The sequence below is a fragment of the Carcharodon carcharias genome, chromosome 2, assembly GCF_017639515.1.
Source record: "Carcharodon carcharias isolate sCarCar2 chromosome 2, sCarCar2.pri, whole genome shotgun sequence".
NCBI classification, from domain to species: Eukaryota; Metazoa; Chordata; class Chondrichthyes; order Lamniformes; family Lamnidae; genus Carcharodon; species Carcharodon carcharias.
This window is the reverse complement of record NC_054468.1, coordinates 161,092,201-161,109,928: the sequence shown is the minus strand read 5'-3', so window position 1 is coordinate 161,109,928 and position 17,728 is coordinate 161,092,201. Positions and strand designations below refer to the sequence as shown.

Sequence of the window (17,728 nt, the reverse complement as noted above, 5' to 3'; positions counted from 1 at the left end):
CAGTGAGTAGTTCAATGAGCTAGACATTCATTGCTTGAGAAAAAAGCAGGTGAACAATGAAATAAGCATGTATGTTTCTCAAGATGGTAAAACACAAACAGAAAACATTTACTATTTACAGCAGATCTATCTGCATTCTGAACTGAGAAGTCACCGAGCAGGATTGCTTCACAGTTCAGTTTGTTGAAAAGAAAATGATTATTCTGGGTCCAATGTTTTGTAACGTGCCAGCAAATTCAGGGGATTAGAAGATAGACCATGAGCTGCAAATCTCCAGAATTTCCTGGTTGGCTTACATCTATTCACCATTTGCTTCACACAATAGTTTCCCTGTTATTTTTAGGAACTTGCTGGATTTGCAGATTAATTGTTCATTAAACTTGCCACAGGAAGTTAAAGCAGGAATTTAACATTGTAAAACCCTTTGTAACAATATGATCACTTTTAATGCAATGCCGATCAACCTCCCTGGCCCAGAAAGAGAGTAGCTTAGACTGTTCAATCTCATTGTTGCATGTTAGAGTATTTTTAAAATTTCCTTTCTGCACTTTTTTCTCTCTGTGTAAATCCAGTCTTTCTTTATTTCTCTTTCTATACCTATTTTACACTAACTCTACCTCTTTCTCTTTTGTTTCTTTTTCTTTCTCAATCCTCAAATCTCATTGGTTCAGAGATGTTGGTTTCATTGTTCATTGGGATTCCAGATGCCCTGTTGCCCTCATTGAGTTGTGCTCCAGTCCACTGGCTCCAAAATTACCCAAGCCAGTTTTGAACAGGAGACATAAAAATTGCTAATGAAGCCTAGAAATTAAAATTGCCTGGGCTTTACATTCAACTCTCTGCAGAAGATACCCGGCACCTTGACTGCTCTGAGCATATCCTGAGTTGGGAAGTTCATCTTTTTTACACAGAGATGTACAGAGAAAGGAATTGTGAGGTTTCAGGTGCCTAGATTAACATATTCAATTCATGGTCATATGATCCTCCACGTGTTAAATTATTGAATGGGAAATCAAGCTTTCTGCATATTAGTCCTCAAATCCCAATATATGCACCTTTCATGCAAAGCTTGAGCTGAGATCATTTCCATTTAAAATTTTCATCTAGACATTTTAGATAATGGGATTAATAAGTGAAAGATATAATTCAAAGTAAATTGATGGAAAGTAATTTGTATAAGTGTAAGATTCCAACAGTGGGAGTTTGTTAATTGTAACAGTGATGCAGTCAGCTGACGAGAAGAGAGTTTTAGGACTTAAATGGATAAATTAATGAAACTATCATGCCTGTGCATATCTACAGTTGAAAGAAAGTAGATAAATTTAAGCTGAGACCTTGACATGCACCAACTATTCAACTGTGCTTCTTCATAACCTGAGGTAACTGAATTGAAGCCTTCAAGATGATTGATAAGTTATGATTTGTTTTGGATCTAAATATCTAAATGGAGCTAAAAAGAATATATTAGGATTTAAAATCTGACCAGAACCCTTCCCTTCCTTCTCCCCTAATTTACACGACTTAGCCATTTTAAATCTCTTTTTATTCATCTTGATCATATTGGTGATGTTGATGGTAATGATGGTAACCAATTTTAATGACTAGTTTGAATGTAAAGCACAAAACTTACCATAGTGCAGTTTTACTATGAAAGGATGATTGACTTCAGCCAAAATGTCACGTTCCATTTTTGACCTGACTCGATCACGTACTGAGGAGACAATAAAGAACCGAATCAATACCCAGGTATCAATTTGAACTTTGTAACCTGTGATGTACTTTACAATTAATTCTGGTTGAACTCATCAAATGTCTTATAAGCAAAACCAATAAAATAAAAGTTGGGTCTTATTTCCCAGGAAGGTGACATATAATGACACAGTAATGTTTCAGGCAGGAGAAAATCATAAGGGGATGGTGGCAGGGTGTTAAATCTACACAACACACAAACTATGAGTGAAACTGTGTTCAGGCCAATAGTTTGTCAGTATTTGACAAAATTGTGGTTTTTTTACATACCATAGCAATTTGGGACAATGGACTTTGTTAATGCATTCAGTCGCATTCACAAATGTGATATTGGACTTCCTTCAATAATTTCAGTGAGAGGTGCTGCCAGGGTCTCATATCCAGGAGGGCAGCTTTCAGTCTGATTGTATGGTTATTCTTGACAGAGAGCTGTGGAAGGTCAGAGGTCAAGTTTTTCACTTCCTGTCCAGATGAAAAAAGACGAGGCAGAATTTTAAAGCCCCGTTTCAGCAAGGACGGGGACGTAAAATGTGGCGAGCCATTATAATCCCCATTGACTTCAGCGGGAACGTAAAATCCCACTGCCGTAAAATTCTGCCCATGGTTTTCATAAATTTGGACTGAAAACAGTCATGGAGGGAAATCATCCCTTCTTGTAGGCTTAGAACCAGTCAATTCAGTGAATTTAGACTTGTAAAATTGAAGCTTAGAATGTAGCAGTGGCTTAGTTTGCATAATAGGATTAAACTTTACAGAACATTGTACTATCTTCTTTCATATCATATGAATACAATAAACCAGCTTATTGGTTTACAACTGGCTGTATCGCATTACAATATTTATCAGTCCGTCTTCTGGAAGAGATGGGAACAAATACAATGTTACAATATTATGTACACACAACAAAGGACGACAATGTTAGAACCCATGACACACTGTAATTTAACAATAAAGGGCAGTGAAGGTAGAAATCTAATCAGGAGCGGAGGAAGGTAGAAGATCTGCTAATGGGAGAGGCTGCATATAAAGGAACTCAAATACCTAGTACACACGCAAAATTTATAACTCTGACAGCCTACAAAAGTGCTGACAGCTCAAAAATAGCTCTGAGCATAAATCTAAAACACAGGAAGGCAAAGAGTTAAAGAGAAAGTACATTATGACACAACCATAGCATAATCTAAAGCGAAGTTATGTTCAATACTCAATCAATTTTATTGTAGTACAGAATAGCTGGTAGTAGGGAAATAAAAGCATGGGATTTATTTTCTGTAGGATATGCTGTCTCACTCTCCAAACTATGATCAGTCACACAGGTACAATTACATGAATTATTAGATGAAGCCAGTCAATGAATTCATACCACAGAACATTCACCTTATCTCTTATGCAACTAATATGGAAGAAAATATGGCCCAGAAATTCAATGATGTTGTGCCCATTTTACAACTGCAAAATGAACCCAAAAGCACCCAATATCTACAGGTGCATTCTGATCCAGACAGCATCAATACCATACTGATATAGGCATCAAAAGAAGAGTCCAGGGTCCAAATCCTGAAATAGATTTTAGGACCATTTCTCATAAAAAGGGGCCTAATGCCTGTTTGAGGCTATTTTGTTAAAGTGGGTTGGGCTGAATGCAGCTAGTCCTGGACTGACTACCAGGTCAGGTCTACATGCAACTTAACCAGCAGTTCTTAAAGGGATTTCTGCAGATTGCCGCTAACAAGTTAGGTGTTTAAAAAATACTTACCTGAGTATGGAGGCAAGTAGTGCAGGAGTGTTCCTCATGGTTCAACATTAAAATCACAGGCCACTGCAAACCACCACTTACTGCCCTTCCTCCACAAACCCCTATGTCCCCTAACTGTATGGTTGCTTCCTTCCTCCCTCACTCTGCCTGTCGCTACCTCCATCCCTCTTATAATTACCCTCTAACTCCCAGTTACACAGTCTCCCCTGATTGCTTCCTTTGCTCTAAAATCTGCTTGCAGATTGCAACTGGCAGTGCAACAGCCCAAAATTCAAACTGGCTTTACCAGTGAGCTGCCTGGGGATGCTTCGCAGGTGTCTAAAGTTTGCTGACTTCAGGTGAACGAGGCCTATTAACATGGACCTGCATGTTCCAAACTACTGATCTTTCTCTGTGCTCAGTTCTTTTTAGGCCTATACTTTCACATTAGAGAGTGCACAAGCAAGCCTCAGAAAGTTCTTTTTGAGGAAAATAAAACATTTTTAAAGGCTGCATTTTATCGTAGTGTTTCTTTGGAAATAAACACTAAAAACAACACACCAATGATTGGGGCTCTTAGTGCAGCTGATCTGAAATGTTTTTGTCATCTTTGTGCATGACATATTTATGGCAGGAAGGAACATGTTTGATCCTGTGGTAATCTGAGGTGCAATACACCTTTAAGAGAATGTGACCAGATTGATCATGTGACTGTGTTACCCAATGGTTGTGTAGCACAGGCTAAGGGGAGGTGTGGTTAGTGGTACTGTCACTGGGCTAGTAAACCACAAACTCAGAGGAATGCTCTGGGGACCTAGATTCAAATCCTGCCACGGCAGATGGTGGAATTTGAGTTCAATTAAAAATTTGGAATTAAAAGTCTAATAATGACCATGGAACAATTGTTGATTGTTGTAAAAACTCATCTGGTTCATTAATGTCCTTCCCTTTAGGAGAAGGAAATCTGCTGTCCTGACCTGGTCTGGCCTACATGTGATTCCAGACCCACAGCAATGTGGTTGGCTCTTAAATGGCCTAGCAAGCCACTTAGTTGTATCAAAGCCTTAAAAAAGGAATGAAACCAGATGGATCACCCGGCATTGACCTAGGCACTGGAAATGACAACCTATTGACCATGCAAAGTCTTCCTTACTAACATCTAGGGGCTAGTACTAAAAGTGGGAGAGCTGCCTCACAGACTAGTCAAGCAACAGCCTGACATAGTCATCCTCACGTAATCATATCTTACAGATAATGTTCCAGACACTATCCATCCCTGAGTATGTCCTGTCCCACTGACAGGACAGACCCAGTACAGGTGGTGGCACAGTGGTATACAGTCAGGGGGGAGTTTCCCTGGGAGTCCTCAACATCAACTCTGGACCCATGAAGTCTCATGGCACCTGGTCAAACATGGACAAGGAGAACTCCTGCTGATTACCATGTACCGCCCAACCCTCAGCTGATGAATCAGTGCTCCTCCATGTTGAACACCACTTAGAGGAAGCACCGAGGGTGGCAACGGCACAGAATGTAATCTGGGTGTCCATCACCAACAGTGGCTCAGTAGCACCACTACTGACGGAGCTGGCCAAGTCCTAAAGGACACAGCTGCTAGACTGGGTCTGTGGCAAACATACTCGACCTCATACTCACCAACCTGGCTGCCACAGACGCATCTGTCCATGACAGTATCAGTAGGAATGACAACCGCACAGTCTTTGTAGAGACGAATTCCCACCTTCCCATTGAGGATACCCTCCATTGTGTTGTGTGGCATGACCACCGTGTTAAATGAGATAGATTTCAAACAGATTTAGCAACTCAAGGCTGGGCATCCATGAGGTGCTGTGGGCCATCAGCAGCAGCAGAATTGTACTCGAACACAATCTGTAACCTCATAGCCTGGCATAACCCCCACTCTACCATTACCATCAAGCCAAGGGTTCAACACTGGTTCAATGAAGAATGCAGGAGGACATGCCAGGAGCAGCAGCAGGCATACCTAAAAATGAGGTGTCAACCTGGTGAAGATATAACACTTGCATGCTAAACACCTTAAGCAGCAAGTAATAGACAGAGCTGAGTGGTCCCACAACCAACGGACCAGATCTAAGCTCTGTAGTCCTGCCACATCCAGTCATGAATGGTGGTGGACAATCAAACAACTCAATGATGGGGGAGCCCAGTACATCAGTGCAAAAGATAACGTTGAAGCATTTGCTACAATCTTCAGCCAGAAGTGCCGAGCAGATGATCCATTTCGGCCTCCTCTGGAGGTCCCCAGCATCACAGATGCCAGTCTTCAGCCGATTCAATTCATTTCATGTGATATCAAGAAATGGCTGAAGGCACTGGATAGTGCAAAGGCTATGAGGCCTGACAATATTTCGGCAATAGTACTTGTTCTTCAGAACTTGCCGTGCCCCTCATCAAACTGTTCCAGTACAGCTACAACTCTCGCATCTATCCAGCAATATGGAAAATTGCCCAGGTATGACCTGTATACAAAAAGCAGGATAAATCTAACCCGGCTAATTACCACCCCTTCAGTCTACTTTTGATTATCAGTAAAGTAATGGAAGGGGTCATCAACAGTGCTATCAAGCAGCACTTGCTTAGCAATAACCTGCTTACTGATGCCCAGTTTGGATTCCGACAGGGCCACTCAGCTCCTGACCTCATTACAGTCTTGGTTCAAACATGGGCTGAGCTCCCGAGGTGAGGTGAGAGTGACTGCCCTTGACTTCAAGACCACATTTGACTGAGTGTGGCATCAAGGAGCCCTGGCAAAACTGGAGTCAATGGGAATCAGGGGAAAAATTCTCCACTGGTTGGAGTCATACCTAGAACAAAGGAAGATGGTTGTGGTTGTTGGAGGTCAGTCATTTCAGCTCCGGAACATCAACGCAGGATGTCTTTAGGGTAGTATCCTCGGCCCAACCATCTTCAGTTGCTTCATCAATGACCTTCCTTCCATCATAAGATTAGAAGTAGGGATGTTTGCTGATGATTGCACAATGTTCAGCATCATTTGCTACTCCTCAGATACTGAAGCAGTCCATGTCCAAATGCAGCAAGATCTGGGCAATATCCAGGCTTGGGCTGACAAGTGGCAAATAACATTCCTGCCACACAAGTGGCATGCAATGACCATCTCCAACAAGAAAGAATCTAACCATTGACCCTTGACATTCAATGGCATTACCATCACTGAATCCCCCACTATCAACATCCTGGGGGTTATCATTGACCAGAAACTGAACTGGACTAGCCAAATAAATACTGTGGCTACAAGAGCAGGTCAGAGGCTAGGAATCCTGCGATGAGTAACTCACCTCCTGACTCCCCAACGCCTGTTCATCATCTACAGGGCACAAGTCAGGGGTGTGATGGAATACTCCCCATCTGCCTGGATGAGTGCAGCTCCCACAACACTTAAGAAGCTTGACACCATCCAGGATGAAGCAGCCCGCTTGATTGGCACCCCATCCACAAACATTCACTCCCTCCGCCATTGACACACAGTAGCAGCAGTGTGTATCATCTACAAGATGCACTGCAAGGATTCATCAAGGCTCCTTAGACAGCGCCTTCCGAACCCATGACCACTACCATCTAGAAGGACAAGGGCAGCAGATAGATGGGAACACCACCACCTGGAAGTTCCCCTCCAAGTCACTCACCATCCTGACTTGGAAACATATCACCATTCCTTCACTGTCGCTGGGTCAAAATCCTCGAACTCCCTCCCTAATCACAGGGTGTGTGTACCAACAGTGGTGTACTGTGGTGAACTGCAGCGGTTCAAGAAGGCAGCTCACAACCACCTTCTCCAGGGTAACTAGGGATGAGCAATAAATGCTGGCCCAGCCAGCGAAGCCCAAATCCCAAAAATGAATAAAAAAAAGCTGTATTCCCCAATGGCTGTGTAGCGTGGACCACAATCTTAATTAGTAGTTTAGAATAGGGTCTGGTTGGAGAAGCACATATTCTGTTAGTGTTCCATGACTTGTGTTAATAAACAGCATGTGCTTCATCTTGGTCTCTGCATCTGCAGTATATTGTTTGCCATCTCACCCACTGGTAGATAGGTGTGCAACCATGTTCACAAGCAAAGCGACCCAACAGAAGGAACATAACAATTCCAGTCCCACTTTCTAATCAATCTGGTTCTGACAAGTTCTAATAACACCTTTCAGATTATCTGATTCATTGATACTGACAACCTCAACTGCAAGTGAAAAAGGCTGATTCTTCAAATAAAACTTTAACAAACTGACAAGAGTTGATAAGTTGGCTGTCAGCTTAAAATCTTTGCCAGCCAGGAAGCATACTACTCACTCTCCTTATCTATTCTACCAGAAGTGCATTTAGTCTTGCAGATTTGTTCCCTATCTATTCTTTTCTCTTTGGCTGGGTTTCAGTAGTTCCTGCAATACCTACTCTGTCTCTCTCATCCATTGTTTTTCTTATGCTCCGAGCATTCATGGCTACTGATCAGCCCTTGCCCTCTTTATAGTCATATGATTCCGTCCCAATAATTGATCCATAATGTTATTCATTCATTCCCTCCATTTCCCCAGCTCCAATCTTTTCCAATTGCTTTATTCATTCTATCAGCCAACTTGAATTTGTCTCCAATTTAGTAAGGGCTGTTCTGATGGAACAGCTTTTGCTTCTCCCAGTAGTGGTTAGAGTGAAGCGAGGCTTTGAGTTCCTCCCTCCTACACAATGTGCTGATTGAACTGCTTAATCAGATGCGTAAAGAAAAAATCAGAAACAACTGAGAGAAAGATCAGTTCGCTATGTTATGATCCCAGCTGATGTTATTACTGGACAGGTCTGGAACCTGGATTGATACACCATAATTTTTTAAAAATTTAAAACACATGGAGGATACTTACTGAAACTGATTCACAGGTGTCTGTTGTTGACTTTTTAACGAAAAGATAAAACATTTATTCATGAAGAAACATTAATATTAACACTAGGCAACAAAAAGGTTGTAAAGATTTCCATGCAGACTCCAAGAAAAAAAATGGCATAATTTCCAGCCGGACAGAGTCTTAGGCTGGGATCTTCTGTGCCTGCTGGCGGCATGAGCGGACAATATGGCGTGACCCGTTTCCTGACAACGTGAAACCAGTTCGAGTTTCGTCCACACAGGCCGCCGATGGCAGGTTGCGTTCTCCACCATTGGACATTGGGAACCTCATTGGAATACATCAGCATGTCATTATTAGGCCTCCCCACCGGAATAATCCCCATGCCCCTTGCTGGATCATCTGCCCACATCAGCAGGAAAACACGCCGGTGTAGAACACGTGTTGACAAGTGTGATGTGCAGAAGTCAGGACTTACCACCAGGGCCTGGCTCACATCACAAGCATCCGAGGAGCAGATGCTGGAGCCTGACACCAATGGCCCACTGGAGGAACATCCATGCTGGGTGGATTCCCTTGGACGTGGCTCTGCTGCGAAGCAGCTCACGGAAGCTGGATAGTCACCATTGATGCGAACAACAGATGATGGTTGAGAGGGTGGGAGAGGAAGGGCTAGGATTGGCTGCAAGAGGAAGACTTGTCAGGGAGAGGGGCGGTGAGGTTGGGGACCGAATGAAGGTTTCGGGGGGGGTGAGGTTGGGAGCAGGGAAATTAAGATGTTGAGGGTTGAGGTTGGCGGGGAGGGAGAACAGGGGGGAGGGTGTAACAGGGGAGAAGATGGCAACTAGGGAGGTGGGTGTAAGGGGAGGCTGGATAGGTGTAAAGGAAGGAGGGCAGTGAGGGGGAGGAATGCAGAGAGGAGATGATGTCTAGGGGGAAGAAGGGATGCGGAGAGTGGAAGGTGTCCGGGGAAAAGAAGGATTGCGGAGAGAGGAGGGAGTAAGGCCAGAGGAAGAAGTAAGAGTGGAGGAAGGATTCAGGAAAGGGGTAGGAGTAAAGCCAGAGAAAGTAGTGAGGCTGGAGGGAGAGGTAAGTCTGGAGGAAGGAGTAAGGTGGGAGGAGGGACTAAGGGTGGTGGAAGAGGTAAGGGTGGAGGTAGGAGTCAGGAAGGGGGAAGGACTAAGCTAGGGGGAGTCTGGGGATGGGGGGGACAGGAAGACGGGGCAGGGGAAAGGGTACCGGGGAGAGGGGGAAGGGGTGCCGCAGGGTAGGGTTTCTTGGGAAGAAGGGTTTCCAGGAGCTAGGGGTGCAAAGGGGAGAAGGGGTGCTGGTGTGAAGGAGGTAAGAAGTGCGGAGGGGTGAAGGGGTGCAGGAGGTGGATGTGCATGTGAACGTTCACAGGAGGGGTCGGACAGGTCCATATCTGTCTCCTGGGGAACGGATTGATGGTGGACGTGATATGGAGGAAGGGTGGAAATGACCGAAGCAGAGTGAGGCGGTAGGGTGGGAGGGTGAAGGCTCGATGGTACCGATAGAAGGGACGGCAAGGGTGGTTGGTGGGGACCTGGAGGCAGACACAGACCCTGGGGGTGGGAAGGAAGAGGTCAGGGAGGTGAATGTGGACGAAGGTGGGATTTTTGAGAAGGAACGGAACATTCACGTTCACCTGGGCATCCCTGAAGGAAAAGTGTTGTGGCTGGTAGGTAACGGAGGGGGTCAACTGTGATGGGGGAGAGGAAATGGGTGGCTGGGGAGGGGAAAAGATGGGTGAGTGCACAATGCAGTGAAACCAGGCCATTCTTGCTAAATTGAAAGTGAAATGAATGTCGTGGTGGGTGAGATCAGGTGCTGCATGGGAGTGTGCTCAGTGGGTGGGTGGAGATACAGGTCAGCTCAGATGGACAACTGAAAGCAAACCCCAGCAGGCAGCATTGAAAATGCTCAGGACGTTGAGGTGAGTGTGAAATGTGAAGGATCCACGTGCACAGGAGAGTGCTTGCACGAGGCTCTGAAAGGCCTTGCCACACACACACTTTTCCCTCCAGAATCACTTGTGGACCGGCTGCTCGCTCTGCGGAGACAGAGGGTGAGGTTGAGGGGGTCACAGGCAAAGGGGACTCAGAGGGAGAGGACAGCCTCTGAGATTCCTCAGTGGATGACCCAGGGGTGTCCAGCTGCTGCTCCTCCTCCCTTCAGGTGTCCGAGGGCCCAGGCCTGACTCCTAGAGTTGAAGGAGCACCTGGAAGGATGTCGGGGTGCCAAGTGTCCCTCTCATGTTGCCACTGCAGGAACTCACCAATGACTATCATGATGGAGTGCATGTCTACACGCATCTCTGCATTCTGCTGGACCAAGGTCTCCATGGCATTAGCCATCCACCACATGGAGACCTCCATACATGCACATGTGAGCACAACTTCATCTGCGAGCAGGCAGTCACACCCCTCTGACATGCATGTCACTCTGTTGAGGGCTTTCAACAGCTCTGTGTGATGTTCCCACGCCTTCTGCTGACTCTCCAGGATGAGTTGGAAAGTAAAACCCGAGGTTCATCATCTCACTTGGGCCTTACAGATGCCTCATCCCCAGCAGTCCTCCAAGTGCAGGGAGCTCAGCTGAACCTGCCTCCTGCTGCTGCAGACAAGTGTCCGTTTGGTGGCCACCAGGTTGTGAAGCCAAGCCTGCGCTAGATCTAGGTCCCACCAAGGTGTGTGTCTCTGCGCTGATAGAGGGTGTGGGTAAGCACTGTGATGGATCTTCCAGGCTGTTCATTTCCAGCTTTTCAATGGAGAAGGAGGCATCTTGGCTGCAGATGAGGACATGGATGGAGCTGAGGGACTGGCTGGCTAAGGGTGTCGGTCACTTGGCAGAGCTCCCTGTGAACCACAATAGTGATAATTAGTGCATGACAGCAGAGTCAAAAGCAGGAGAATGAGCTTTTGAGAGAGAGATGATGTGGTGCAGGATCCTCACATGGGTGTTCACTACCAACCTCACCATTGTTTTAGGCACGGTCCACGTCCTCAGCGGTCAACACAATGGCACGCTCCTCAAAGTGAGTGAGGGGCCTAATGTGGGCCACTCCACCCTCGGGCTGTGACCTCTCCCTGCCGCTGTGAGCTAGCTTCCCTTGCATGGGAACAGATGGAGAGAGTGTGAGCAGGACACATGAGACAGCATGGGATGTTTGTGTGGTGAGTGGAGCCTTGGACAGGAGGAGGGGGTGAGCTCCAGAGGATATAAGCCTGATGGAGATGTGAGGGTGTGTGTGAGAGTTAGTGCTGTTGTCCCTTGAGGTGTGAGATCCCTGTGGACGTGTGATGGGTTTATGAGTGTGTGAGTTGAGAGTGGTGAGAAGAGTGAGTTGCTCTGGTAGAATGGATAAGACCATTCAGCCTGTAACAGCACTGGGTGGCTTGTTCTCTTTTGCAGTGCTTGGCGCTGACCACTGCTGCCACCGCCTGCCATGCTGGATTGGTGATGTAGCTGCCCCTCCTGTGGCCAAAACGGGGGGTAGAGGACATTACGGTGGGCCTCCATGGTGTCCAAGTGGCATTCCAGAGACACATCACTAAACTTGGGGGCTGCAGTCTTTTTGCTTTTGTGGACATCTTCCCTACAGTAGTTGTGGGCTGGAAGCACTGAGATGTGTGCGCATGGCTGAACTTTAAATATGGCGCCCAGCGTGATGAAGCGGCGAGGTGATGGCGTGGCGGGCGAATGAGACCCTGCCCACCATGGAAACAGCTTGTTTCCTGGGAATGCATAAGTTCTATGGCAGGTTTGGGACGATATGGCATGAAAACCCGTCATCTTGGCCGGCATTTTACCCGCCTGTTACCGCACTCAGTGCAAATCTGGGACAATTCCACTCTTAGACCTTTTCTGTCTTCATTCTGTGGCAAACATGTACCCACTGCAACTAAAAACTGCTTTTCTTGTCTCTCCCGGTATCTCTGTGAGTCTCTCTCTGATTCCCTGTTGCTAGGCAACAGCACAGTTTTTTTCTGTTTTGTTGCTTTTTGTTTCAGCTTTTCTAAACTACTAACCCCTTGGTAATCCATCTTTTCAATTTAAGAATCATACAATCTCATTATAAATGCGTGTATACAAACTGGCCCCCAGACTTGCTGGCTCTATCTCACAAAAACTCTAAACTGAAACCAAACTCAGGTTTCACCTTTTTTAACACACAAATAAAAACAAACATAAATTAAACTTAAAGCTACATCTTGTGCCTAACACCCACAAATACAAATATAAGTTAATTAAAGTTATCTCTAGTTTCTAACACTTAATGTCTTAACTACCCATTGCACCACAAGACTTTTGCAATAACTATAGGGTGGTAAAATAGGTGACTTTAATGACCCAAATATTGATTGGGGTGTTAGAGTAAAGGGTAAGGAGGGGAAGTCCATAACTAGAGTATTGCATCCAATTCTGTTCACCGCAATTTAGGAAGGATATGAGGGTCCTTGGGAGGGTGAGTTGAGATTTACAAGAATGGTTCCAGGAACAAGGGATCTTATCTGCAGGGTTAGGTTGGAGAAGCTGGGGTTATGGTCTTGGAACAAAAGATTGAGGGGAGATTTGATTGAGGTATATATCGACGGGATTTTCCGCACCTGCCCACCGCCACGATCTTTCAATCCCGCCGCAAGTCAATGGACGTATAGCTGGGACGCTGCCTCGCTCGCAGCAGGTCCCACCCACAACGGGACTGGAAAATCCCAGCCTATGAGTTTGACATGTTTAGATGAGGTAGACAAAGAAATGCTGTTCCTATTACCTATTTAATTTCCTGTTTAATTACCTGTTACTATTTAAAGATTTAAAATTTTGGGCAGGAGATACAGGTATGTTGTGAGAAAGAACTTTTCATGCAGTGTATAGTAATCACTTGGAACTCACTGCCTACAAGGGCGGTGGAGACAATCATTGATTTCTAAAGAAAATTGGATGGGCGTTTGAAGGAAGTAAATTTGCAGAATGATGGGGACAGAGCCAGAGAATGGGACTGACTGAAATGCTCTACAGAGACCCAACATGAACTTGATGGGATGAATGGCCTTCTTCTGTGAAGTATCGGCTCTTATGTATGGAATATGAGTATGCATGATAAACATTGAAAAACATGTAAGATTGTGTGATGGCTTGGCATGGTGCTATAGTAAATGTTTGCAGGTTGACAAGCAACACTTGTGGTGGTAGGTATATTTGGGCCATTTACCTAACCCCAGCTGCCTCCCTTTGTAAGGTGTACCACACTAATGTCATTTGCGAAAAGTGCCCTGGTTCCCAGATAGTGTAGCTCTCCTTCCACTCATCTCCTTGCATTAGCATTAGCACTTTCACTTAACCAGCCTTCAAAAAGGCATTTGGGTGCAGTGCCTCTTTATTTGTTTTTCTCACCTAGAGACTTCGGCTAGCTGCTTCTTTTGCCTCTTACAGTCTTTCAAAATGCTGAAAAGGAATTTATCCTTTCGTGTGGTTGCTTACCTTTTAAGTGACACATCCCTTTAATTATGTTGTGTAGCTCTTTAAGACCCACGGAGTTGCACTGCTTTCTGCTCATGTCACCTCCACCTTTTACAAATCCTGACCAAAATGTTCACTCCAGATTGAGGGCTGCCTCAATCTGGCATGTTTGCCCTTCAGCGATTCTGGTCAGTGACTCACAGCACAGTGGTCCCACTTTTTCAGAACTAGGAGTGGAAAATATAGGGCCTAACATGTTTCTCATCACCAACCCAATCACCATTTAAGTAAAGCTTAACTAAAACTATAGGAATGCAATGGAATTTAGCACATGGATTATCAAGACTACATTACTATATCTTGCAAAACTGATACAATATAAGAAGTTCACATAACCAAGACAGTACTGTTCAAACAGTAGTTCCCTGAATCATATAATTTTGTTACTGATTGGCTCATACAATTGTCCCAGTTAGTTATAATTTGAAATATTTATAAACGTGTTATTTCCATCTCTTTTCAAGACTACCTCCATCAAATTTCATGTTTTAGTTAGTTTCTTTCACTGCTGCCCTCGGGTACTGTAATTTTAGCTCAAGCACAGGAAGCTGTCATAACAGCGTTACATGGCAGGAAGAGAGACAATTGTTCCTGGTGTGTTTGTAAAATGTCAGTTTCATTCGATACAGTGTGTAAAAGTTATTCTTCACAATTAGGGCTTGTTTAAGATTAGCTCTGTGGCACAGTCATCTGTTAGCTATTTTATGTTGGTATAATTGTCATCAAATTCCTAGCAATAAAAGCTGAGACATACTACTTGATTACAGAATGTAATTATCCCTTTTGCTTAAAATATTCAGCCAAGAATTTTGATAATGACAACTATAAGGAGCAATGTGTCTTACACCAACAATTACTCAATGTTGTCTTGCTTTTTTCAGAGATGCAACAATAAGTGTAAAAATGAGGGAATAGTGCAAATTGAACAAGAATAAAACATTTAGACTCTGTGGAGAAATGGATTATTCTGATATGTGGGTTGGGGACTGACCAAATGTCTTGCATTCACCACCACTTATTGGGAATAGCCCCAGTGAATTGGTCCCTAATTCTTCACTGGCTAACATTTATACACTACTAGCTTTAGTATTTTTTAATTCATTCACGGGATGTGGGCTTCGCTGGCTGGGCTAGCATTTATTGCCCATCCCTAATTGCCCTTGAGAAGGTGGTGGTGAGCCGCCTTCTTGAACCGCTGCAGTCCATGAGGTGTAGGTAAACCCACAGTGCTGGTAATAAGGCTTATTATCACTACACAAATCAAGCTACATATCTCTACGTGGTAACTCCCTTCCTCCATTAATAACACCTTTGAAATATCGAATCACTTATCCACTGAAAAGAGTTGATTTGGAGGTACGGATAAAGTAATTGAATTTTGCTTTTTTACATAGCATGGACTTAATACCAGTTTCAGGGATATCTCCGCCTGAAAATATTGCTATACTGCCAGAGCATTTACATATTGGTCAAAGTTTATTTCCAGTTTATTGAATTCATGATCTGCTTTTGGCCGTTGTTTTAAATCGATAAATCTGGGGAAAGTAAAATGAACATCAATGGAGAATGGCCTAGTTCCCATCAGTAATCCCTGTAGTTACTTCTCTGCTCTTCCTAGGCATTGTCAGCGGTAAAGTCTGCCACGAAGGAATTAGGTGAGAGGTGTGCATTGCTGGTCTAAATATATTTTATATCTTAACAAGCTTTAACTGGGCATTGACAATCTAATGCAGTGCCAAGGGAGTGCTGCACTCTCAAAATACCATCTTTGTAAATCAAGGCTCTATCTAAACTCCCTAAGGCAAGCTGGCCAATATTTATACCTCAAGAGCAAATTATCTGGCCATTATCACATTGATCCTTGAGGGAGATTGCTGTGTGTCTCCAAAAATTAAAACAGTAGCTAAAGAAAAACCAGTTTGGACCAGAACTCTTACTTTCCAGTTTTTACTGGTGTTCCATTTTAAGGTATACAAGACCAGCTCAGACCAGTATTCTGATTTCCCAGTTTTTACTGTTTTTTTCCTTCTGGGGCTTCAAAAGTCCTCTGTTGTTTGTAAAGTGCTTTGGGGCACCCGGATGTCATGTAAGATGTTACGTAAATGCAAGTCTTTTTCTTCTTTCATGGTAGGAAAGTTAAATTATGTACTTAACGGTTCAAAATTTGGTAGAATAGGGAAGCTGAAATTGTGAATTTTAGTCAGAATTGTAAAAGGATGCGTTCGCTACTGTGGCCTCACACCAACTCATAATATAAACAATAACAGAATCAGGGCTTAAGGCATTCTGATGAAAGTCCACAGACCTGAAACCTGTTCCTCGCTCCACAGATGCTGCCTGACTACTGAGAATTTCTAGCGTTTTCTGTTTTTATTTCAGATTTCCAGCATCGGCAGTATTTCAGTTTTTTTGTAAAGTGTTAATGTGACAGTGTCACATGAGGGGAAATGTCAGGGAAATGTTATTTTTGTCCATTGACCATTTTTGAATTTGGCGCCAATCTCCTTGAGGCAGCGCTTAGCCTCAGGAAGATGAGTACGCTCTTTCACGTGCATGCGCGAAAAAGCACACTCCTGGCTTAGGGAACCCCCCACTGCCCGGACAGGGAGCACATAGTACTTCCTGGTGGACATCGTGCAGGGAGGGCCTTAATTGGCCTGCCCATGTAAAATGGGGTCATGCCCCCGATCGAGGGTGCTGATTGGAGGCACGCCTGCACGCGCCTGCTCCTGCACTTCCCCCCCCAATGGGGGGACGATTCTTTCCATAGAATCATAGAGGTCTACAGCACAGAAAAAGGCCCTTTGGCCCATCGAGTCTGCACCAGCCAAACAAGTGCTTAACTAAGTGGTCTCCTCTACATTGGAGAGACCAAACGTAAACTGGGCGACCGCTTTGCAGAACACCTGCGGTCTGTCCACAAGAATGACCCAAACCTCCCTGTCGCTTGCCATTTTAACACTCCACCCTGCTCTCTTGCCCACATGTCTGTCCTTGGCTTGCTGCATTGTTCCAGTGAAGCCCAACGCAAACTGGAGGAACAACAACTCATCTTCCGACTAGGCACTTTACAGCCTTCCGGACTGAATATTGAATTCAACAACTTTAGGTCGTGAGCTCCCTCCCCCATCCCCACCCCCTTTCTGTTTCCCCCTTCCTTTTTTTTCCAATAAATTATTAAGATTTTCCTTTTCCCACCTATTTCCATTATTTAAAAAAAAAAACACCCCCACTAGAGCTATACATTGAGTGCCCTACCATCCATTCTTAATTAGCACATTCGTTTAGATAATATCACCAACTTTAACTTTAACACCTATGTGTTCTTTTGTACTATTGTTGTTGACATCTTTTGATGATCTGCTTCTATCACTGCTTGTTTGTCCCTTCAACCACACCCCCCCCACCTCTCTCTCTCTCTCTCTCTCCGCCCCCCACACACACACCTTAAACCAGCTTATATTTCAACTCTTTCTTGGACTCGAACTCAAGTTCTGTCAAAGGGTCATGAGGACTCGAAACGTCAACTCTTTTCTTCTCCGCCGATGCTGCCAGACCTGCTGAGTTTTTCCAGGTAATTCTGTTTTTGTTTTTATTTTATTCTTAACTATTCTAATCCCATTTTCCAGCCCAAGCCTTGCATGCCATGGCATTGTAAGTGCACATCCAAATACTTCTTAAATGTTATGAGGTTTCTGTCTCTACCACCCTTTAAGTCAGTGAGTTCCAGATTCCCACCACACTCTGGGTGAAAACATTCTTCCTCACATCCCCTCTAAACCTCCTGCCCCTTACCTTAAATCTATGCCCACTGGTT

The 17,728-nt window shown here is 44.5% G+C and overlaps 1 protein-coding gene across 1 annotated transcript in view; it reads right to left on the bottom strand.

Annotated features, from left to right (window-relative positions):
* Positions 1 to 17,728, bottom strand: part of rps6ka2 (ribosomal protein S6 kinase, polypeptide 2) — a 240,953-nt gene that overhangs the window by 164,445 nt on the left and 58,780 nt on the right. The window contains exon 3 of the mRNA XM_041206960.1: positions 1,631 to 1,711. Within this exon, the coding sequence (XP_041062894.1) occupies positions 1,631 to 1,711 (81 nt within the window). The remainder of the gene's footprint in view (positions 1 to 1,630; positions 1,712 to 17,728) is intronic.